The 25,418-nt window shown below is 50.9% G+C and overlaps 1 protein-coding gene across 2 annotated transcripts in view; it reads left to right on the top strand.

Annotated features, from left to right (window-relative positions):
* Positions 1–210: 210 nt before the first annotated feature.
* Positions 211–25,418, top strand: part of LOC139279419 (CD82 antigen-like) — a 121,794-nt gene continuing 96,586 nt past the window's right edge. The window contains exons 1-2 of one of the 2 annotated variants that reach the window (XM_070898530.1): positions 211–387; positions 24,515–24,594. In XM_070898530.1, coding sequence (XP_070754631.1) covers positions 24,532–24,594 — 63 coding nt within the window. In that variant the 5' untranslated portion in view covers positions 211–387; positions 24,515–24,531. The remainder of the gene's footprint in view (positions 388–24,514; positions 24,595–25,418) is intronic. The other variant, XM_070898529.1, reaches the window with a different exon arrangement.

The following is a 25,418-nucleotide window of genomic DNA, read 5'->3' on the forward strand; positions in this document are numbered from 1 at the left end:
TCAATCCATCTCCCCCTCATTCCCTCCCACTCCCTCTTCCCCTAACTCAAACTCTCTCCCCCTCCCTCCCTCTCCCTCAATCTCTCTCCCCCTCCCTCACTCACTCCCTCTCACTCTCCCCCTCTCCCTCTTTCTCCCCCTCTCCCTATAGGTTGGATGCGATGCCCCTCTCTCTTTCTCTCTCCCTCCCACACTCACACTCACTCCCTCTCCCTCTCTCTCTGTCACTCTCTCCCTCCCCCTGTAGGTTGGATGCGGTGCCTCTCTCTCTCTCTGGGGAAGTAGCTGTGTGTCCGTTCCTCGGCGCTGCTCCGATCTCCGTCAGTTGCCTGTCGTGTCCCGGCCCGGCCCGGAGCGGAGCGGCTCTCGGCTCTCGCTGCCCGCTCGGTAAGTGCTCTCCCTCTCTGCCTCTCTCTTCCCCTGCCGCAGCTCGCAGTGTGCGGCGCTCCGCTCGGCTCTGCTCTGCCGGGCGGCCCGGGTTCGTGTCGTCCCTCGCCCCGTCCCACCGCAACATCGGGAGAGTTCACGGGACAGCGCTCAGTGCAGCGTCCCGGGATCAGACCGGGATCTCCCAGGGTCAGTGGTATCAGACCGGGATCTCCCAGGGTCAGTCGGGCTCAGACCGGGGTCAGTGGGATCAGACCGGGATCTCCCAGGGTCAGTCGGGATCTCCCAGGGTCACTGGGATCAGACTAGGATCTCCCAGAGTTACTGGGACCAGACTGGGAAATCACAGGCCCATCCTTGGGTCACTGAGCTGAAACTGGGATATTCTGGGGTCATGAGCTCAGACCAGGATATCTCAATATAGAGGTCAACACTAAGATATTGTAGGATTACTGGGTGAGACCGGGGTATTCGAGGGTTATGGGGGCAATATAGGGTTTTCCTAAAGTTGTAGAAATAACCTAGGGTCAATGGGAGCAGACGGGAATGTGGTAGGGTCATGGGGTTAGACGGGAATAGCCAAGGGCCACTGAGGTCAGACCGCGGGGTCAGACCAAGATAGTCTGGGGTCATGGGGACAGACCAATATAGTCTAGGGTCATGGGGTCAGACCAAGATAGTCTGGGGTCATGGGGTCAGACCAAGATGTCATGGGGTCAGAACAAAATACCCTGGGGTCATGGGATCAGACCACGATAGTCTAGGTCCTTCGGATCAGATCTGGACAGCCAGAGGTCATGGGGTCTGAATGAGTTATCCTATGGTCATGGGACCAGAACAGGATATATATGGGTCACTGGGATTAAACAGGGAATATCCAAAAAGTAAAGGAATCCGACAGGGATATTCTAGGATCTCTGGGACTAGATCAGGATATCCTAATGCCCTGGGACCAAAATAAAATCATCAGGGCTCAACGAAAGCAGGCTGGGATCAGCCAGTGATATTTTAAAATCATGAGAATAGGCCAGGATATCCTAAAGTCATAGGATTAGACTGGAATATCCTAGGATCACTGGCATCAGATAGGGATAACGTAGTGTTATCAATCTGATCAAGCATTGGGATCACTGGGATTTTACTGGGATATCCTCGGATCAAACTAGGATATCCTAGTGTTATGTGATCAAAGCAGGAAATCACAGGGTCAAGGCATCGTACCGGGTTAATGCTGACAGTGTGTGGGATATTGTAGGCTCATGGGATCAGTAATAGCTCTGACACACTTCACACACTGGGCGTTAACCCTGATACACTTCACACACTGGGCGTTAACCCTGACAAACTTCACACATTGGGCGTTAACCCTGACACACTTCACACACTGGGCGTTAACCCTGACACACTTCACACACTGGGCATTAACCCTGACACACCTCACACACTGGGCGTTAACCCTGACACACCACACACACTGGACATTAACCCTGACACACTTCACACACTCGGCATTAACCCTGACACATTTCACACACTGGGCATTAACCCTGACACACTTCACACACTGGGCGTTAACCCTGACACACTTCACACACTCGGCATTAACCCTGACTCACTTCACACACTGGGCATTAACCCTGACACACTTCACACACTGGGCGTTAACCCTGACACACTTCACACACTGGGCGTTAACCCTGACACACTTCACACAGTCTATCAGGTGCAAGTTGTTTGCAGGGTATCTTTGTGAGGAATATTCACCTTTTGCTGGGACAGGGCTGGGTCCTTTGTGACAATGAATTGCCGTGTGTTTTGTTCATACTCTTTGCCTTGGTGAGAATTCCTTGGCCTGGTCTTGGGGTTGTTTTTGTGTCTGATGATTGGATTGTCGGTGGAGAATCGGTGGTGAATATATGGGAACTGTGCAGTTCAATGCGAGGCGAGTTTTAGAATCACAATATTAAGATATCCAGCACCAATAATCTCAATAAACGAACTGTGTGAGAAGAGTGGACGGAAGTTCAATGTCAGCAACTGTATGGAGTGGAACAGGGAACAACAAAGAGAGAGGATGAGAAGGTGCACACACATGATGTCCCTGCTGTCAACCATTCACTGCAAGTGTTGCATTACTGGGAAGCAGTGCTGAAGCTGACAGTGACAGAGCGGTGAGATCAGTGAATGATTCTACCCTTGTGCACACCACTTGTGTCGTGTTGTGGACTGTGTTTCCAAAGGGCATACCTGTTTTATATAAAGGATGTTGTGTGGTGTGCGACTGTAGATTTGGGGAGAGTTGAGAAGCACGGATGATGTGTATGTAAGGGTCTGTCTGACTTGAACCAAGCACAGGCGTAGGGGACACAGGGCTCATTTTTCTTCCATCCCCTGCTAACCAATACCTAAGTGCTCTGTATAGATTCTGGTTATTGAGTCTATGACCAGCTCTGCAATTCACAATTCTCCCAAAGGTGCCAAAGATTATGGAAGCTGGAAAATCTTGGTCCCAAGTTGGACTAACCCCCTTGTCCCTCCTCACACAAGGCAACGCCTCCCATCACGTCCCTGCTCACCAGGGTAAGTCCTTGGACACCGTCACCAGAAAGCTCCTCGGCGCTCGGCTGCCAAACGTTTGCCGAAGTTCTGCTGCCCCGAGGAAATTCCCAGCGGGTATTTTCCCAAAGCTGGGGTCTAATCCCTGATGTTCCATTGAAGAACAGAAACCCAATTGGGCAAGTCCAGGGCAGCCACAAGAAACCTGAATTTCTCCATGAGAGATTTGTTCATGGAAAAGTTAACAGCCAAGGCAACAAGGAAGTCTTGATTCCCCGGAATCTTTCCGTCAGTCCATCTACTCTCCTTCCTCATTTATCTCAGCTATTCCTGTCACCCGGAGTGCCCCATCTGACAGGAGTAAGACCCTCCTTTGAGGATGAGGGCACTGGATCATGAAGGGTTAAGAGTCATATTGCAGGAGAGGTGAACTCGGACAGTAGGTAGTGATTAGATGACACCAAGGCTGGGTTTGACAGCTTGCTGACTGTCGGGAAGTGGGTGAAGGAAATGAGGCATAACACAGTGCAGCAGTCCCAGAATGGAATCAGTTAAAGTCGTTCAGTTTTGATTTCCACACAGAACTGAGGGGAGAATGTAGAGAACAGGGAGGATATGGAGGACGGGGTATTTGCAGTTTGGATTGAACAACAGAGGAAGGTTCAGAGGAACACTGACCAAGTATGAATAAAATAGAGACAAATGTTGCAAAGGAGAGAGAGGTAGGAGGCTGGAGGTGAGAGATTTCTGAACAAAAAGACACATTTTATGTTATTCTGCCCAGGAATGTGAGGGAGATGTTAGACTGGCTCCCTCAGATTAGGAAAAGCACGCAAACTTTAGATGACTTTAGGCTTTATAGAGAATTCCGATAAATGAATGTCCCTTTTTCCAACAGCCATGTCGATCCCCTCAGATAAACACAACGGATCCTACACCATGCCTTGTTTTTATTAAAACCTCGATGACATTATCCCAGGGTCAGTGCCTTCCACAGACCAGCTGTGAGAACCAGTTCCCAGGCGCTCATTCAGCAGACTTCAAGGACTCCATCCACCAAATTGCCCCAACGTAGTCACCATGTCTTTAATCAAATGTGCCTTCACCTACATTGGTTTCGTCATCATCCCCATCATAGGCAGTCCCTCGAGTCGAGGATGACTTGCTTCCACGTCAAAAAGTTTACAGGTGTTTCAATGAAGGTCTTAATATTCCGGATCCCGAACTAAACCTTGAAGGGTGGAAGATGCCTGTGCGTGGATTTTTTTTAACGTGTGATGGCCATTGCATACCAGCCACCACATGGGCTTGACAGAGCTAGGTCTTGGTCCAGTGGCAAGGATTACCCCAAACGACTGGAGACCAGCTCTGCTGCACGGAACTAGTGTGCACACATATCGCAGTGTGGGCTGACCCGTGCTGCCCCTGGGCCCTCGCCTCTTCTGGGCCCCGAACTCGCACCTCTCCTGGGCCCCGATCACGTCCCTCTACAATCTCTTGCCGCTCCTTCGCCCCGACCTCGCCGCTCCTGCTGTAGCTGCCCATGCTCCAATCACCGACCTGGATCTTGGTGACGTTCCTCTTCGCTGCCTTTGCTCGTGCTGGTCCCTGCAGTGATAGGCCGCCAAGCTGCTTCTTCCGCTCCCCGGCCTGCTCCGATGGTGATCTCTGCAATAGATGTGTGGTTGATGTAAAACTAACCAGTAGGGGTGTGTAGTGTTACAAGAGTGGAAATGGAACCTGGTTGAAGAATAACATAGGGAAATAATAACAACAGAAGCGAGGTCTGGAGCGGGAGCAGACTGAAAGCTGAAAGTTGCCGTGAGCCCTGTTGAGGCCTTAAGTAAGGCCCCGGACCCTTTAGCAGATAAGGTGCTGGATCCTGGGGCAGGATTACTGCTATGGGAAATGAGCAGGACAATGGGACTAATTGGATGGCTCTTTCAAAGAGCCAGTACAGGCACGATGGGACGAATGGCCTTCTTCTGAGCTGTATCATTCTGCCTCTTGGCACCTTGAGTCAGCTTCCCTTTTAAGTCTCTTTCTCTCTTTGTTTCATTCTTTTTCATCTTTCTGGGCTTCATAAATAAACAGAGACCATAAAATTGGCCTAACCCGTGAATTATAAAACTTTAGGAATAACGTCCTTGCTTCAGTATGAAATCACTGGGCAAAATAAACAGGTATTTTCTCCCAGTAGAGTTTCTGCCAATTCTGGAGAAGGCAATGAACTGTCTATTTTAAAACAAGAACCTCTCTTTGTTGCAGTGACACTAAAAACCTAGGGAGTATTTTCCACCTTCACATTGGTTTCATTTCCTACTAGACTGTCAAACCTACCATTCCTGTAACCTCCTGATAGCATATCCAATACATAACAATATCTTGCTGGACACAGTACAACTGAAGTGCTAGATAATGCTATTTGCCTAAATTTGATTGCCGTGTGTTGACAATGTATGCCATCAAAGTGCTTCCCTTGTATTGTGCCATGAATGCACTCTAGCAGTGAACCTAGTGCTGCTTTTACGCGATTTACCGTCTTTTAATCCCTCCATGGCCTTGCTGCTCTGTATAGAGGATTGGCTAACTAACAGAAAACAGAGAGTCGGGATAAATGAGTCATTTTCCGGTTGGAAAACAGTGACTAGTGGGTTGCCGCAGGGATCGGTGCTGGGTCCTCAACTATTTACAATCTATATTAATGACTTGGATGAAGGGACCGAGTGTAATGTAGCCAAGTTTGCTGATGATACAAAGATGGGTGGGAAAGCAAATTGTGAGGACACAAAAAATCTACGAAGGGATATAGACAGGCTAAGTGAGTGGGCAAAAATTTGGCAGATGGAGTATAATGTGGGAAAATGTGAGGTTATCCACTTTGGCAGAAAAATAGAAAAGCAAGTTATAATTTAAATGGAGAAAAATTGCAAAGTGCTGCAGTACAGAGAGACCTGGGGGTTAGAATGCAGATACAGCAAGTGATCAGGAAGGCAAATGGAATGTTGGCCTTTATTGCAAGGGGGATAGAGTATAAAAGCAGGGAAGTCCTGCTACAACTGTACAGGGTATTGGTGAGGCCACACCTGGAGTACTGCGTACAGTTTTGGTCTCTGTATTTCAAGAGGGATATACTTGCATTGGAAGCTGTTCAGAGAAGGTTCTGGAGATGAGGGAGTTAACTTATGAGGAAAGGTTGAGTAGGTTGGGCCTATACTTATTGGAATTCAGAAGAATGAGAGGTGATCTTATCAAAACATATAAGATTATGAGGGGGCTTGGCAAGGTGGATGCAGAGAGGCTGTTTCCACTGATGGGGGAGACTAGAACTAGAGGGCAGGATCTTAGAATAAAGGGCCGCCCATTTAAAACTGAGATGAGGAGGAATTTCTTCTCTCAGAGGGTTGTAAATCTGTGGAATTCTCTGCCCCAGAGAGCTGTGGAGGCTGGGTCAATGAATATATTTAAGGCGGAGATAGACAGTTTTTTGAGTGACAAAGGGTTATGGGGAGCGGGCAGGGAAGTGGAGCTGAGTCCATGATCAGATCAGCTATGATTTTATGAAATGGCGGAGCAGGCTCGAGGGGCTAGGTGGCCTACTCCTGCTCCTATTTCTTCTGTTCTTATGGATCTCCTCCATCTCTGCTACCCCATCCCAAATTCTCTATTCCTCTGACTTTGACCTCATACCCTTCCTATGCCCCACCAGTAATGACCATGCCTTCAGCTGAGTAGTCACCATACTGTGGAATTCCCTTCCTAAACCCTGCACCTCCCTCATCCCCTTTAAGACCTTCCATATAAGCCTTCGATTTGACCAACCTTCTGCTCACCTGCCCTAATACTGCCTTCTTTGGCTTGACGTCCATTTTTTTCTTATGGCCCTATGAAGCACCTTGGGATGTTTTTCCATGGCAACGTTGCTACCTTGAGCCACCCTGCTCGGCACCTGGTGAATGTCATCTCTCAGGGTGCAGTGATTGGATTTCTGCTGCCCCGTTGGGTAATGGGTGTCGCTGCTACAGCAACTGCTACTTGTGCGTTAACCACCTTGTATGCTTTCCCTTTGCGGAAAGAACATGTCGATTCTTTAAACTGCAGCAACAGATGATGCCCCGCTCACAAATGACTGCGCTCCCAATACGGCTCATTTGAACCGAACCTCGGCTGTAAAGCAGCAGATTTGGGATGGGTGTCCGTTTGACACACCGCCAACGTTCCCGTTAAGCTGCCTACCACGCAGCTGTCTGGAGGGCCTAAAGCCTTACAATAGGAGAAACCGCGCGTGTGCGGAAATTCAAATGGGCTACACAACCCGTTAAAGGGGCCACACACCCAAAAAACTACTGGGAATATTGCAGACCGCCCAATTTTACTCTCCATTGAAGTCATCGGCCTCCGAACCAATCTTTTCAGTTTCCCACTGGGAGGGAGAGATTAAACTCAGCCCTAATGAGTGGCATTATTTGTCACACAGCGATTGGCTGCAGTGGAAGTGGCTTCACATATAAATTCGATAATGATCAGCTGAGGATTTTGGGCAACATTATTAAAGGTCTAGATTATGAAGAATAGAACATAAGAAATAGGAACAGGAGTAGGCCATTTGGCCCCTCGAGCCTGCTCCGCCATTCAATAAGATCATGGCTGATCTGATTTTGGCCCACTCCCCATAACCCTTGACTCCCCTATCGTTCAAAAATCTGTCTATCTCCAACTTAAATATATTCAATGACCCAGCCTCCACAGCTCTCTGGGGTAGAGAATTCCACAGATTTACAACCCTCTGAGAGAAGAAATTCCTCCTCATTTCTGCTTTAAATTGGTGACCCCTTATTCTGAAACTAACCCCATGAGGGGAAACATCCTCTCTGCATCTACCCTGTCAAGCCCCCCCAGAATTTCATAAATTTCAATAAGATCATCTCTCATTCTTCCAAACACCATGAGTACAGGCCCAACCTGCTCAACCTTTCTTCATATGACAACCCGTTCATCTCAGGAATCAATCTCGTCAACCTTCTCTGAACTGTCTCCAATGCAAGTATATCCTTCCTTAAATAAGGAGACCAAAACTGTACGCAGTACTCCAGATGTGGCCTCACCAATACCCTGTTCAGTTGTAGCAGGACTTCTCTGCTTTTATACTCTATCCCCCTTGCAATAAAGGCCAACATTCCATTCACCTTCCTGATTACTTGCTGTACCTGCATACAAACTTTTTGTGTTTCATGTACAAGGTCCCCCAGATCCCTCTGTACCTCAGCATTTTGTAATCTCTCCCCATTTAAATAATAATTTGCTTTTTTATTTTTCCTACCAAAGTAGATAACTTCACATTTTCCCACATTATACTCCATCTGCCAATTTTTTGCCCACTCACTTCACCTGTCTACATCCATTTGCAGATTCTTTGCGTCCTCCTCACAACTTGCTTTCCCACCTATCTTTGTATCATCAGCAAATTTGGCTACATTACACTCGGTCCCTTCATCCAAGTCATTAATATAGATTGTAAATGGTTGAGGACCCAGCACTGATCCCTGTGGCACCAGACTGTCAATTTTTTGTTAGTTGGCCAATCCTCTATCGATGCTAATATATTCCCCCCAATCCCGTGAGCTTTTATCTTGTACAGTAATTTTTTATGTGACACTTTATTGAATGCCTTCTGGAAATCCAACTACACCACATCCACTGGTTCCCTCTTATCCACCCTGCTCATTACATCCTCAAAGAACTCCAGCAAATTTGTCAAAAATGATTTCACTTTCATAAAACCATACTGACTCTGCTTGACTGCATTATGATTCATTAATGTCCTGCTATTACTTCCTTAATAATGGACTCCAGCATTTTCACAGATGTTAGATTAACTGATCTAAGTTTCCTGCTTTCTGTCTCCCTCATTAAATACATTACGGTTTTCCAATCCGCCGGGATTTCTCCAGAATCCAGGGAATTTTGGTAAATTACAACCAATGCATCCACTATCTCTGCAGCCACTTCTTTTAAGACCCTAGGGTGCAGGCCATCAGGTCCAGGGGACTTGTCCACCTTTAGTCCCATTAGTTTGCCTAATACTTTATCTCTAGTGATAGTGATTGTTTTAATTCCCCCCCACCCCACACAATAGCCCCTTGATTATCAATTTTTGGGATGCTTTTAGTGTCTTCCGCCGAATGGTCCAAGTGAATTGAGCACATAGAAACATAGAAAATAGGTGTAGGAGTAGGCCATTCGGCCCTTCTAGCCTGCACCGCCATTCAATGAGATCATGGCTGAACATGCAACTTCAGTACCCCATTCCTGCTTTCTCGCCATACCCCTTGATCCCCTAGTAGTAAGGACTTCATCGAACTCCTTTTTGAATATATTTAGTTAATTGGCCTCAACAACTTTCTGTGGTAGAGAATTCCACAGGTTCACCACTCTCTGGGTGAAGAAGTTTCTCCTCATCTTGGTCCTAAATGGCTTACCCCTTATCCTTAGACTGTGACCCCTGGTTCTGGACTTCCCCAACATTGGGAATATTCTTCCTGCATCTAACCTGTCTAAACCGATCAGAATTTTAAACGTTTCTATGAGGTCCCCTCTCATTCTTCTGAACTCCAGTGAATACAAGCCCAATTGATCCAGTCTTTCTTGATAGGTCAGTCGCGCCATCCCGGGAATCAGTCTGGTGAACCTTCGCTGCACTCCCTCAATAGCAAGAATATCCTTCCTCAGGTTAGGATACCAAAACTGTACACAATACTCCAGGTGTGGCCTCACCAAGGCCCTGTACAACTGTAGCAACACCTCCCTGCCCCTGTACTCAAATCCCCTCGCTATGAAGGCCAACATGCCATTTGCTTTCTTAACCGCATGCTGTACCTGCATGCCAACCTTCAATGACTGATGTACCATGACACCCAGGTCTCGTTGCACCTCCCCTTTTCCTAATCTGTCACCGTTCAGATAATAGTCTGTCTCTCTGGTTTTACCACCAAAGTGGATAACCTCACATTTATCCACATTATACTTCATCTGCCATGCATTTGCCCACTCACCTAACCTATCCAAGTCGCTCTGCAGCCTCATAGCATCCTCCTCGCAGCTCACACTGCCACCCAACTTAGTGTCATCCGCAAATTTGGAGATACTACATTTAATCCCCTCGTCTAAATCATTAATATACAGTGTAAACAGCTGGGACCCCAGCACAGAACCTTGCGGTACCCCACTAGTCACTGCCTGCCATTCTGAAAAGTCCCCATTTACTCCTACTCTTTGCTTCCTGTCTGACAACCAGTTCTCAATCCATGTCAGCACACTACCCCCAATCCCATGTGCTTTAACTTTGCACATTAATCTCTTGTGTGGGACCTTGTCGAAAGCCTTCTGAAAGTCCAAATATACCACATCAACTGATCCTCCCTTGTCCACTCTACTGGAAACATCCTCAAAAAATTCCAGAAGATTTGTCAAGCATGATTTCCCTTTCACAAATCCATGCTGACTTGGACCTATCATGTCACCTCTTTCCAAATGCGCTGCTATGACATCCTTAATAATTGATTCCATCATTTTACCCACTACCGATGTCAGGCTGACCGGTCTATAATTCCCTGTTTTCTCTCTCCCTCCTTTTTTAAAAAGTGGGGTTACATTGGCTACCCTCCACTCGATCGGAACTGATCCAGAGTCAATGGAATGTTGGAAAATGACTGTCAATGCATCCGCTATTTCCAAGGCCACCTCCTTAAGTACTCTGGGATGCAGTCCATCAGGCCCTGGGGATTTAGCGGCCTTCAATCCCATCAATTTCCCCAACACAACTTCCCGACTAATAAGGATTTCCCTCAGTTCCTCTTCCTTACTAGACCCTCTGACCCCTTTTATATCCGGAAGGTTGTTTGTGTCCTCCTTAGTGAATACCGAACCAAAGTACTTGTTCAATTGGTCCGCCATTTCTTTGTTCCCCGTTATGACTTCCCCTGATTCTGACTGCAGGGGACCTACGTTTGTCTTTACTAACCTTTTTCTCTTTACATATCTATAGAAACTTTTGCAATCCGTCTTAATGTTCCCTGCAAGCTTCTTCTCGTACTCCATTTTCCCTGCCCTAATCAAATCCTTTGTCCTCCTCTGCTGAGTTCTAAATTTCTCCCAGTCCCCGGGTTTGCTGCTATTTCTGGCCAATTTGTATGCCACTTCCTTGGCTTTAATACTATCCCTGATTTCCCTTGATAGCCACGGTTGAGCCACCTTCCCTTTTTTATTTTTACGCCAGACAGGAATGTACAATTGTTGTAGTTCATCCATGCAGTCTCTAAATGTCTGCCATTGCCCATCCACAATCAACCCCTCAAGTATCATTCGCCAATCTATCCTAGCCAATTCACGCCTCATACCTTCAAAGTTAGCCTTCTTTAAGTTCTGGACCATGGTCTCTGAATTAACTGTTTCATTCTCCATCCTAATGCAGAATTCCACCATATTATGGTCACTCTTCCCCAAGGGGCCTCGCACAACGAGATTGCTAATTAATCCTCTCTCATTACACAGCACCCAGTCTAAGATGGCCTCCCCCCTAGTTGGTTTCTCGACATATTGGTCTAGAAAACCATCCCTTATGCATTCCAGGAAATCCTCCTCCACCGTATTGCTTCCAGTTTGGTTAGCCCAATCTATGTGCATATTAAAGTCACCCATTATAACTGCTGCACCTTTATTGCATACACCCCTAATTTCCTGTTTGATGCCCTCCCCAACATCACTACTACTGTTTGGAGGTCTGTACACAACTCCCACTAACGTTTTTTACCCTTTGGTGTTCTGCAGCTCTACCCATATAGATTCCACATCATCCAAGCTAATGTCCTTCCTAACTATTGCATTAATCTCCTCCTTAACCAGCAATGCTACCCCACCTCCTTTTCATTTTATTCTATCTTTCCTGAATGTTGAATACCCCTGGATGTTGAGTTCCCAGCCCTGATCATCCTGGAGCCATGTCTTTGTAATCCCAATCACATCATATTTGTTAACATCTATTTGCATTGTTGAGTGTGGCAAGAAGATCAGAAACCAGAGCACAAAGGGAAATCAGGGGGTGATTTTCACCCAAGGGGCAATAAACTGTGGGGCAAGGCACCAGGGAGGGACAGTGAAGGGGGCAGTGTACATGGGCCAAGGGATAACTAAGTGTGTTTGTAGTGAGATGCGATTGAGGGACACGGTGAGAATGTGGGTCGCTGGATTCATCCATTAAAGAAGTGCAAAAGTGTTGAGCTAAATTACATTTGCTCTTCCTGACAGCCTGGTGTTGTGACGGTAAGTGAGAGTGGACAGGGCTCTCTAATGGCGGGAGCCTCATACGATGGATCAGTGCATCACTCCCTGCTGCTCATAAGAACATAAGAAATAGGAGCAGGAGTAGGCCATTTGGCCCCACGAGCCTGCTCCAACATTCAATAAGATCATGGCTGATCTGACCATGGACTCATCTCCACTTCCCTGCCTGCTCCCCATAACCCTTTACTCCCTTATTGCTCAAAAATCTGTCTCTCTGCCTTAAATATATTCAATGACGCAGCCTCCACAGCTCTCTGGTGCAGAGAACTCCACAGATTTACGACCCTCTGAGAGAAGAACTTCCTCCTCATCTCAGTTTTAAATGGGCGACCCCTTATTCTGAAGCTATGCCCCCTAGTTCTAGATTCCCCCACAAGGGAAACATCCTCTCTGGATCAGGGGGAGCTACATGTGGCATGGCCCACCATTTAATATTCTTTAGCTGCATATGAACCACATTATCTGAGAAGATTCAGCTGTCGGAAAGTTTGCTTTTAATATACTCAGTTATGTGCTTCCTGCCCCTTGAACGTTCCCTGATATTCTGCAATAACTCTCCCCGGGCTGTAAACACTCTCTTCCTGTTGTGATATTTCAGTAATGTAGGGGCTTCCTCTCCTGCCCACTTCCTGTTGCTCTCTGTTGCAGATTTCACATCTTCCTGGGTCCCTGGGGTAGATGTTACTCATCTGTTGTGGTTCCCCCCTCCCCCTGCACGCATTGACCTCACCAGGCTCTGCGCACCAGCTGTCTGTACCCTGCCCCACAACCCCTGACTCTCTATCGTTGCACGCATTCCTCTCTCTTCTCATTTCACTGCTTTCTTTTCAACCGCGCCTGTCAGTGCCTTGTTCTGTCAGTGTTCTATATACAATGTTCTGGGCTAGAACATGTCTGGTTCTATCAGTGTTCTATATGCAGTTTCTGGGCTAGAACATGATTGGTTCTATCAGTGTTCTATATACAGTGCTCTGGTCTAGAACATGCCTGATTCTATCAGTGTTCTATATACAGTGTTCTGGGCGAGAACATGTCTGGTTCTATCAGTGTTCTATATACAGTGCTCTGGGCTAGAACATGCCTGGTTCTATCAGTGTTCTATATACAGTGTTCTGGGCTCAGCCTGTGGGTTATCACACGTCCGGTTCACAGCCTTGGCTGTGGCTTTGCAGGTGTTGCAGCACTGACCAGCTCGATCAGCTCCGCTGGGCGGGCCACATTGTCCGCATGCCAGACACGAGACTCCCAAAGCAAGCGCTCTACTCAGAACTCGTCCATGGCAAACGAGCCAAAGGCGGGCAGAGGAAACGTTTCAAGGACACCCTCAGTGCGACATCCCCACTGACACCCGGGAGTCCCTGGCCAAAGACCGCCCTAAGTGGAGGAAGTGCATTCGGGAGGGCGCTGAGCTCCTCGAGTATCGTCGCCGAGATCATGCAGAAATCAAGCGCAGACAGTGGAAGGAGTGTGCAGCAAACTAGTCCCACCTACCCTTTCCCTCAACGACTATCTGTCCCACCTGTGACAGGGACCATGGTTCTCGTATTGGACTGTACAGCCACCTAAGAACTCATGCCAAGAGTGGAAGCAAGTCTTCCTCGACCCCGAGGGACTGCCTACGATGATGATGGGGGGAAGGGCTGATAAGTCCTTTAGAGGGAGGGGACCCTGCTGTGTGAATTAGTGGATGACTTGTTGTTGCTTCGTACGATGGGAGAAGCTTATTATGGGATGCCTAGTTTGGCTCTCCATTCAAGGGCCTCCTGAGATGCCGAGTGGAGAAATGAGGTGCCTCCCGCAACAGATCTCAGTGAGTGGGTCGATGTGAGGTGTTCCAGGGTCTGGGACCCACAGATCTCAGTGAGTGGGTTGATGTGAGGTGTTCCAGTGTCTTGGACCCACAGATCTCAGTGGGCCGGTCGATGTGAGGTGTTCCAGTGTCTGGGGGACACAGATCTCAGTGGGCCAGTCGATGTGAGGTGTTCCAGGGGTCTGGGACCCACAGATCTCAATGGGCCGGTCGATGTGAGGTATTCCAAGGTCTGGGACCTACAGATCTCAGTGGGCGGGTCGATGTGAGGTGTTCCAGGGTCTGGGACCCACAGATCCCAGTGGGCCGGTCGATGTGAGGTGTTCCAGGGTCTGGGACCCACAGATCTCAGTGGGCCGGTCGATGTGAGGTGTTCCAGTGTCTGGGACCCACAGATCTCCGTGGGCAGGTCGATGTGAGGTGTTCCAGCGTCTGGGACACACAGATCTCAGTGGGCCGGTCGATGTGAGGTGTTCCAGGGTCTGGGACCCACAGATCTCAGTGGGCCGGTCGATGTGAGGTGTTCCAGTATCTGGGACACACAGATCTCAGTGGGCCGGTTGATGTGAGGTGTTCCAGGGTCTGGGACACACAGATCTCAGTGGGCTGGTCGATGTGAGGTGTTCCAGGGTCTGGGACACACAGATCTCAGTGGGCCGGTCGATGTGAGGTGTTCCAGGGTCTGGGACACACAGATCTCAGTGGGCTGGTCGATGTGAGGTGTTCCAGGGTCTGGGACCCACAGATCTCAGTGGGCCGGTGGATGTGAGGTGTTCCAGTGTCTGGGACACACAGATCTCAGTGGGCCGGTCGATGTGAGGTGTTCCAGTGTCTGGGACACACAGATCTCAGTGGGCCGGTGGATGTGAGGTGTTCCAGTGTCTGGGACACACAGATCTCAGTGGGCCGGTCGATGTGAGGTGTTCCAGTATCTGGGACACACAGATCTCAGTGGGCCGGTCGATGTGAGGTGTTCCAGGGTCTGGGACACACAGATCTCAGTGGGCTGGTCGATGTGTTCCAGGGTCTGGGACACACAGATCTCAGTGGACCGGTCGATGTGAGGTGTTCCAGGGTCTGGGACCCACAGATCTCAGTGGGCCGGTCGATGTGAGGTGTTCCAGTGTCTGGGACACACAGATCTCAGTGGGCCGGTCGATGTGAGGTGTTCCAGTGTCTGGGACACACAGATCTCAGTGGGCCGGTCGATGTGAGGTGTTCCAGTATCTGGGACACACAGATCTCAGTGGGCCGGTCGATGTGAGGTGTTCCAGGGTCTGGGACACACAGATCTCAGTGGGCTGGTCGATGTGTTCCAGGGTCTGGGACACACAGATCTCAGTGGACCGGTCGATGTGAGGTGTTCCAGGGTCTGGGACCCACAGATCTCAGTGGGCCGGTCGATGTGAGGTGTTCCAGTGTCTGGGACACACAGATCTCAGTGGGCCGGTCAATGTGAGATGTTCCAGGGGTCTGGGTCCCACAGATCTCAGTGGGCCGGTCGACGTGAGGTGTTCCAGGGTCTGAGACACACAGATCTCTGTGGGCCGGTCGATGTGAGGTGTTCCAGTGTCTGGGACTCAGTGTCACAGTCACACTTTGGGCCGTCTCTCACCGTCCACGTGTGGGGCAGTTGGGCACAGCGTCCGTGCCATGTGCGGATTGGGCTGAGCACTGCCCACGGCCTTCGAGGGAGGTGGAGGCCAGGGACCTGTGCTGCTGGTTCAGTGATGGGGTGCTGGTTATTTATGTTGTGTGTACCCCCACGATTCCCTCTGTCTGGACAGTGGGTTGATCCCAGCTGTCTGAATATTGGCCGCTGTTTCCCACAATGGCCGACGTGATTCTAAGCACTTTGGTGCTGGGTTTTTCAAGTCTTGCCGAATGGGAAGGTCGATGTTGCTCACGACCTTTTCCATCTCATGGAGCATCGAAGGGCAGTTGCGGCAATGTGGGACGGCACCAGGAGATGCTCGGTTAGCGTGGACATGAGCATCCCTGACACTGCCCTCATGGTGGTCTTTTTCTGCACGCCCACCATCTTTGTGTGGCGGCTGCAGGACCCTGAGGCAGAGCGGTATTTTACAGCAAAGTAGGGCCACTGTTGCGGTGCCAAGTGTTCTGGCTGTGCTCCCCCATGATGTTACAGTGCGTTTCCGGACCAGGTTTACCATGGTTTACCTGTTGAGCGGTGTTGGTGAGATGGGGCCGATGGTGAGAGTCCTGCCCAGCGGGCGCCCACGTATGTTGGGTGGTGTTCATGAGTAAGTCCCCTTGCGCAGAAGGAAACATTGCATTCTTTCCCGGCGATTATGTCGTTCAGCTGGAATGCTGACACAAACGTTTCCGGAGTGGGACGGAGACGCCAGGTCTGGAAGTAGCGGTGCAGTAGGTCCAGGTCGCTTGTTAGCGTCCAACTTGCTTCCTCTGGAATTGCTGCCTGCGTCAGTAGCGTGATGTCATTGGCATAGCCGAATTTGTGGGATTTGGTGCAGGGCATGTCTGCCATGTAGATGCTGACAAGGCCAGTGTGAGCACCAACCCCTGTGGCAGACCGATGTTGAGTGTCTCTGTTCGGCTGGTCTTGTCACCAAGATATACGCAGAACGTACAGTGACTCATGTTGATAAGCCTGAGGGTCTTGCGACACTGGATGATAATTGAAAGCTTCAGTAGCAGGCCTTTGCACCAGACAGTGTGGTAGGCCGATGACCAGTCTATGAAGGCAGCTCCAGTCTCCAGCTGCCTCTGGAACCCGGCTCCAATGTTGGTAGTGAGTTCAAGGCCCTGGTCAGGGCATCTTCTTCCCTCTCTGAAGCCGCCTGCTCATTTGGGAGGGCAGCTTCTAAAGCAGGTTTTACCCAGGTAAGGACGAGCCATTAAGCCACCATGTTGAGCGTAGACTGAAGGGCGATGGGGCCGCAGCTTTTGGGATCACTGGATGGTTTACCCGGCTTTAGGATGGCAGCGATTTTGGAATGGCGCCAGACTTCGGGGATTACCCCAGTGTCGGGGATGTTGGCAGTGAGATTGACAAGCCCCATCTGTCCATTTGGGCCCTGGTTGTTGAGAAATTCCAGACGTGGTTGCTGTCAGTGCTGTGTCCACCTGACCCACGGTGAAGGCCAGCTGACAGGTGGTATGTGGAGCTGTTTCTTGCCGAGAGATTGAGCAGCGCTTTCACTCTGCGTTTGTTCTCGGTGGCAGTCGTCACCTTTGCGTCGATCGGGAGGCAGACCGCAATGGCGGCTGCGCTGACCTTTGGCTCGTCGTGTTGCGGCAGTGAGGCAGTGCCAAGTCGCCGAGTTGAGGGAACCAGGTCCCAGTGAGGTCTCGCCATCGGGTTAACCGGCCGTCGTCCAAGGTATCAACGAGTACTGCTGGTGTGTCAGGGTCTTGAGTGACATCGAACTGTGGCGGCTGTCCCTCGCTCTCCCAGGACCAGCACGATATTCCTGCCTGTAGCCGCTCTCCCAGGACCAGCACGGTATTCCTGCCTGTAGCCGCTCTCCCAGGACCAGCACGGTATTCCTGCCTGTAGCCGCTCTCCCAGGACCAGCACAGTATTCCTGACTGCAGTCGCTCTCCCAGGACCAGCAAGGTATTCCTGCCTGTAGCCTGCTGGATGCATCTGGCAGCTCGCACTTTCAGAAGTGGAGCCACACGACCGTCGTCGTTTGAGCATTCTTCGGACTGAGGGTGGGCCAGGATGCCTTACGGAAGTTCCATTTTGGTTTGGGAGCAGAGGCAACAAGGGCCACCTCGATCCCTACAGGTGCGATGCTGGGTCGGTGTTGTGAGGGGGCAAGTTCTCCAGAACCTTGCGGCAGCAGGTGAGCTGACCTTTGCTGCCTCTGGTTGTGAAGCAGGGGCCTGCTACGTGCTCCCTCCGCCAGCCAGCAGGGAAAGGTGCCTGGTCTTTTGGCATCGCAGTGAGATGGACATCAGGGGTGTGGCGACACGTGGTCCCCCTGTGTGTGCGCCAGCTCACCGAGAACATGCCAGCTAATATCATCAAGAGACGAGTGGACCCCTGAAAGCGGCCTCCCGGTCTGAAAAGCCTGAAACACTGAGGGACTGATTTGGAACAGCTCCCAGAGGCGTAGGCAGTGATCTGTGACACTTTGACTGCTTGTTCTCCCAGCGACAAAATGAGATCGGAGGAGGGATGAAATGAAAATGGGGCTGGAGTCTGATCCACTATATCCACATGTTCCCTCCTCCGTCTCTTGCGGGCCTGGCTGAATTAGTCCTTGATCATTCTGCAATCTTACTGTGACATCCAATCTCTTATTGTTTTTAACTGTGTGTGTACCACTTTATACAAAAGCTGCCTGAAGTTCTGTGCTGAAGGTGAAACCTCGTTAACATGAGAGAGGCGTCAAAGATCACAGAGAATGAACATAGAGACTGAATGTGGAGCACGGACTGAACTCAGACTGAACACGGAGCACGGGCTGAACTCAGACTGAACACGGAGCACGGGCTGAACTCAGACTGAATGTGGAGCACGGACCGAACTCAGACTGAACACGGAGCACGGACTGAACTCTGACTGAACACGGAGCACGGACTGGTGTTATACTGGTGCCAGTGATATTATATCAAATGAGGTGGTGTGACAATCTGAAGATTAATGTGAGAGGTGGCTGGAGGGCAGGAGAGGTTACTGGAGTCAGCAGTTCAAGCGGAAAAATGCAAAGTGATACATGTGAAAGGAGTTTCCCGCCCAACAGTGACAGTAGAGTGTGGGACTGTAGATTGGGGAGTGTAGACCTTGGTTTGTTCTCCACTTTCTAATTGGCGAGAGATGAACTCTGGTAAGACGGAAGCGACGATTATTGTTATTTCAGTTATTTCACGTATACACAGTGACAGTGGCAATTGTACAGTATTTGAAACTGCTCCAGTGTTTCTCAATATAAATAACCCCAACAACACATGTAATGTTGTCCCACATAGTGCACACAACATTCACGTTCTGTTTCAATTCCTTTGGGGGCAGATCCTTAGGGATGCATCATGAAAGATGGTTTCTGTTAGATGTGACTCAGCAACAAGGGGTCAGAGAGTGAGGAATGTGACGAAATAATGAAGGGGACAGTTAGAAGGATTTATATCACCCAGAGATATTATACCACGAAATCCTTTACACACGTGACTATTGAGGCATTGTTTAAAAGGGGAATTGAATAAGTGTTTGTAAAGGACGAATATAAAAGGTTACAGGACGGAAGCAGTTCGTTTCAGATGAAGATTGTGCACTGACTAATTGTGCTGAGAATTACTCCCTTTGACACTTGTTAGCAATAGCCCCCCCAAATATTGTCACCCAGCAATCAGACAAGCACCGACAATCAACCCACGTTATATAACGGACCCTTCAATTGATCAAAGGCCAACGGGAGCTAGCTGATGCAATGAGGCTCTGCCCCGTGTACAGAGGGAGGTTGTATATTTATACACATGCACAAGCTAACCAGTAAACCCCTTCACTTCGCACTTCACAGCAAACTAGTCACGTGCCACCGCTTTGACTGCTCTATAATAAGTTGAAATATAGAATTCTTATACATTGAAAGTGAATAGATCCTCTGACTCCGAGAGACAGACAGAAAGGTGCGGAACACAGTGCCCAATCCCCAGGAACACATTTACTGCATGGCTGGAGATTCAGTGCTTGGCTCCAGCTGCCGGATTGAAAATGGGCGACCTTTGTACCCGAGCCATTCAACCCCAGAAACAGAGCGAGACGCATTGTGTGCTGAATTATAAAGAACACTGGTGCCTGAATGTGTACTGTGCTCTCTGGCTGTGGTGTACCGCAGGGAGTAATACTTAACAACAAGTGCCTCACTTTCCACGAGTTCACTCATGCTCCATTCCCGCCTCCCCCCCTCGCCCCCTCCTGACAGCAATGCCCCTGGGCTGGCACACATTGGCCCTGGCACTACACCAACACCTTGCCCACGTTGCTATTTTCATGCCAATGTAGGCAGTGAACACGGCAACTCAACTATGCAGGGCTCCACAATTGGGCCCAACCCTGTTCTTACTCAACAAATACAAAAGCAAAATACTGCGAATGCTGGAATCTGGAATAAAAGTGAAAATGCTGGAAATCTCAGCGGGTCGGGCAGCATCTGTGGAGAGACAAATGGAGTTAACGTTTCAGGTCGATGACCCTTCGTCATAGTTCGAACGTTCTGAGGAAAGGTCATCGACCCGAAACGTTAACTCTGCTTCCTCTCCCTGACCTGCTGAAATTTCCAGCATTTCCTGTTCTTACTTTTTAAACCATAGAGCAGCACCTCACCACACTGGTTACTGCACCGAGACTGACAGCTCTGGTCTCCATTCTCCCCCTCCCCCCATTGCCCCAGCTCTAGACTCCCCCACCCCCATTGCCCCAGCCCTGCTCTCCCCCTCCCCCCATTGCCCCAGCCCTGCTCCCCTCCATTGCCCCAGCTCTGCTCCCCCTCCCCCATTGCCCCAGCCCTGCTCTCCCCCTCCCCCATTGCCCCAGCCCTGCTCTCCCCCTCCCCCCCATGACCCCAGTCCTGCACTCCCCCTCCCCCCCATTACCCCAGTCCTGCTCTCCCCCTCCCCCCATTGCCCAGCCCTGCTCTCCCCCTCCCTCCCATTGCCCCAGCCCTGCTCTCCCCTTCCCCCATTGCCCCCACCACTAACAGCACAAACCAGGGTCCAACCTGCCGGTATGGTGGTGAATTTACCCCTGGAGCTCTGTGGATAATGTGGTGTGGTGAAGATTTGGACAGTGGGTGTGAGTAGGAAAGGATTAATTTTGCTATTATTCCATGCGGGGGGGAGTCAGTTGAAGGGTTTTGGTTCTTTCGAATTGCGATGCTGTCCGTGGGTTTGTGTGAAGTGGCTGGAGATGGTTTTCCGATGCAGTGAGCTGCTGTGGGCCTCAGTAATATTCAGTACCATGTGATGCAGTTTATTTAACTTCCTGTGTGAGTTTCATGCACTGTTTACCTTACAAGGTCTGTTGGTTTAAAACCCTTTTCTAACAGTCATTACCATTTTGATGGTGGTTGGCTGCTAGGTTTCACTGCAGTAAACACAGTAATAGTGAGGTGACCTTGACAGGGGCCTGCTGTGTCCTTGACACGGTTAACCATCCTCGGGTTAGTCAGTGTCTGAAGGGAAAGGTGCACAGCATGGTCGCCAGGGGAGCTCGGTTGCTATGGAGAAAGGCAGTGAGGAGAGTCCCCCGGGATTTGTGCTGGGATTGATAACAAACACGGCACAGTCGGCCAAATCATAACTTGGAGTAGATTCCTCGAGCGGTAATTTGTCAGAGCGCATTGCCCGCCCCCCTTTGAGACCGCTCGCATAAACCCCCCCTCACAGAAACACACCCCCACAGAACCCCCCCGTTACAGAACCACCCGTTTCAGAAACCCCCCTCACATACCCCCCCCCCCACATAAACCCCCCCTCCCCTCGGAGAAACCCCTCCTCACAGAAACCCCCCCTCAAAGAACAGCCCCCTTACAGAATCCCCCTCACAGAAACCCCTCCCCCCCACACACATAACCCCCCCTCACATAACCCCCCCCGCCCCTCCCCAGAAACGGCCGGTTAGAGAAAGGGCTGCGGATAGACAAGAATGGACCCAGGCGAGTGCAGTCCCACCCAGCTGGATAGCAGAGGAGAGGCGTTGGAAGAGGAATTTGAGGTCACCCTTGTCAAAGGCTGCAGACAGGCAGAGAGGGACGAGGAGAGATAGTTACCATGGTCACAGCACAGGATGTCATTTGTCACTTTGATAAAGGCCATTTCAGTACTGTGGCTGAGGCAGAAACCTGATTAGAGGGATTCAAAGAGGGAATTCGAGGAAGTATAGGCATGGATTTGGGAGGCGACAACACATTTAAGGATTTTGGAGAGGAAAGGGAGGTTAGAGATGGGGTGGTAGTTTGCAAGGATGGAGGGGTCAGGAGCGGGTCTTTTGAGGAGGGCGGTGATGACGGCAGATTTGAAGGAGAGGGGGACAGTACCTGAGGAGAGGGAACCGTTAACAATATCAGATAACATGGGGGCCAGGAAGGGAAGTTGGGTGGTCAGTAGTTTGGTGGGATTAGGGTTGAGGGAACAGGAAGTGGGTCTGATGGACAGGGTGAGTTCAGAGAGGGCATGAGAGAAGATTGGAGAGAAAGATGTGGGTTCAGGGCGAGAGCAGAGGGGAACCTTAGGGGAAGTTTGGCCGGGTGGGCTAGTGGAAGCGGCAGGGCCAGCTGAATAGATGGTCTCAATCTTAGAGACAACAAAGTCCATGAGCTCCTCACACTTGTTGGAGGTACATGTAGAGGAGGCAGAGGAGAGGGGCTTAAGAAGGGGCTTAGAGGAGGCAGAGGAGAGGGGCTGAAGAAGATGGCTTGTACTGGAGAAGAGAAGAGAAGCCAGGGATTATCTTTGCATTCCACTTGGAATAGTGAACACTTTTGGCAGCGGAGAGCAGGGCCCGATAATGCTTTACGTGATCCAGCCAGAACTGGTACTCCTGGAGTGGGCCAGACAGGGGTGTCTGACCCTGTCTGATACTCCTGGAGTGGGCTAGACAGGAGTGTCTGTCTGTGATACTCCTGGAGAGGGCTAGACAGGAGTGTCTGGCCCTGTCTGATGCTCCTGGAGTGGGCTAGACGGGAGTGTCTGTCTCTGATACTCCTGGAGTGGGCTAGACGGGAGTGTCTGGCCCTGTCTGATGCTCCTGGAGTGGGCTAGACGGGAGTGTCTGTCTCTGATACTCCTGGAGAGGGCTCGACAGGAGTGTCTGGCCCTGTCTGATGCTCCTGGAGTGGGCTAGACGGGAGTGTCTGTCTCTGATTCTCCTGGAGTGAGCTAGACGGGAGTGTCTGTCTCTGATACTCCTGGAGTGGGCTAGACAGGAGTGTCTGGCCCTGTCTGTGGTATTGGGGTTGGATTTGTGAGCTGGTTTGCAGACTTGGAGTTGTTGATAATCTCGGTGGTGTAAGTGTCTGGGATTATGCTCTGCACCAGCTTTGCCTTGGTTGCAGTCTCAGTGAAAGAGTCAGAGTGTGAAGTGTGAAGGTTCAGGGGGATGCAGGTTGGCTTGAGACCAGCCGGTGTAACCGTGCCTCCGGTCTCACAACAAACACAAACAAATGGCTGCCAAGATCTGTCTGTCTGAGGTACACGACGTGTTGCCTGATCACAGCGACCTGGAACCTGGAGTTCTTCATTCATGGGACCTGGTCGAGAGTCGGGGAATGAAATGTTTCATTGTGGCCAAAATACAGCCAATAGTGGCGAGTCTGGTCAGTCAGCATATGGGGGCCGTGCTTAACAAACTGCTTCACAACGTTCCGGGTCCCAAGAGCTCAGGCCCCTCCTCCCAGGTCCCAAGGCCCCTCCTCCTAGGTCCCGAGGCCTCCCCTCCCGGGTCACGGAGGCCTAACCCCCTCTCCCTCCCTCCGCCGTCCAGTGCTGAGAGCCCAGGACTCTTTTTCCCCCCCCCCCGACCCAAGTCCCGAGGCTCCTCTCCCAGGTCCCAAGGCCCCTCCTCCCAGGCCCCCAGATCCCGAGGCCTCTCCCCCAGATCTCGGGGGAGGGGCCTAACCCCCCCGTCTGGTGCTGAGAGCCCTGGTCCCTCCTCCTAGGTCACGGGGGCCTAACCCTCCACCCCTCGCTCCTCCGTCCGGTGCTGAGCGCCCAGGATGCTTCCCCCTGCCCAGCCGGCCCCCCAGGTCCCGATGCCCCTCCTCCCTCTGGTGCTGGGCTGAGGCCGGCCCTGCTCTGGTGCAGCAGGTTAAGGGTCGCCCAGTGGGGTTAAGGGTCGCCCAGTGGTGGGGTTAAAGGCGGGCCAGTGGTGGGGTTAACGGTTCGCCCAGTGGTGGGGTTAAGGGTCGGCCAGTGGTGGGGTTAAGGGTCACCCAGTGGTGGGGTTAAGGGTCAGCCAATGGTGGGGTTAAGGGTCGCCCAATGGTGGGGTTAAGGGTCACCCAGTGGGGTTAAGGGTCGCCCAGTGGTGGGGTTAAAGGTGGCCCAGTGGTGGGGTTAAGGGTCACCCAATGGTGGGGTTAAGGGTCGCCCAATGGTGGGGTCAAGGGTCACCCAGTGAGGTCAAGGGTCACCCATTGAGGTTAAGGGTCGCCCAGTGGGGTTAAGAGTCGTCCAGTGGGGTTAAGGGCTTCCCAGTGGGGTTAAGGGCTGCCCAGTGGTGGGGTTAAAGGTGGCCCAGTGGTGGGGTTAAGGATCTCACTATGTGCTGAGTCTAGTTGCCCTTTCCACTATCTGCCTGTGGTGCGGGTAAATCTCCACACTCCTACACCTCACTGGCCAGCATCATATCATTTCAACCTCATTTCAAACATTAGGAGGTGTAGAGATTGGCACCATTCTGTAATAAGTCTCCCTTACGTTCTCTCCACACAGGCCATAGACTGAGCAAAATGGGGAAAGGCTGCATCAAAGCCACCAAGTACTTCCTTTTCCTCTTCAATCTCCTCTTCTTTGTGAGTATGCTGTTTGTTTTTTGGACATTTACCTGAACCTATGGTGAATCAAGACCACATTTAACATTCATGGAATTAACAAACACGAGAGTTTCCCAGGTTATCTGCAGACTCTGAGATTCTGCACCATGGTTTGCTCACATATTCTCCTCCCTGCAGGAATTGTCTCACCTCCAATGTCAGACCTGCTGAGTACATTGCCTGGTGATGGGGGAGACAAATGGGGAGGGGAGAGGGATGGTGAGGGGGGGAGGGATGGTGAGGGGGGGAGGGATGGTGAGGGGGGGAGGGATGGGGACGGGGGAGGGATGGGGAGGGGAGAGGGATGGAGATGGGGGAACGGATGGGGAGGGATCACTATGCTTCCTGTGGCAGATATAAAGAACAGAGCCCACAGTATTCCCAGACTTCAGCTGCTGGACAATGCACCCTCTTTGTATTAAGCCAATAAACGTAGAATTACAGGGCAATTACATAAGAGAAACAGGCCGCTCGCCCCCAACCAGACTGTTGGTGTTTATCCTCCACACCAGCAGGATCCTAACCCCCAGGGGACTAAGTGTTCCCCCGCCCCCCCACCCCCCATCGGGACTGAGTGTGTGTCCGCCCCCCACCACCCACGGGACTGAGCCCCCCCCCCTCCTCCCCCGGGACTGAGTGTGTGTCCGCCCCCACCACCTCCCCCGGGACTGAGGCCCCCCCTCCAGCCCCGGGACTGAGTGTGTGTCCGTTCCCCCCCCCCCCCCCACTCCCCTCCTCCTCGGGACTGAGTGTGTGTCCACCCCCTCACCCCCTCCTCCCCCGGGACTGAGGACCCCCCTCAT

The sequence above is a fragment of the Pristiophorus japonicus genome, chromosome 14, assembly GCF_044704955.1.
Source record: "Pristiophorus japonicus isolate sPriJap1 chromosome 14, sPriJap1.hap1, whole genome shotgun sequence".
Lineage (NCBI taxonomy): Eukaryota > Metazoa > Chordata > Chondrichthyes > Pristiophoridae > Pristiophorus > Pristiophorus japonicus.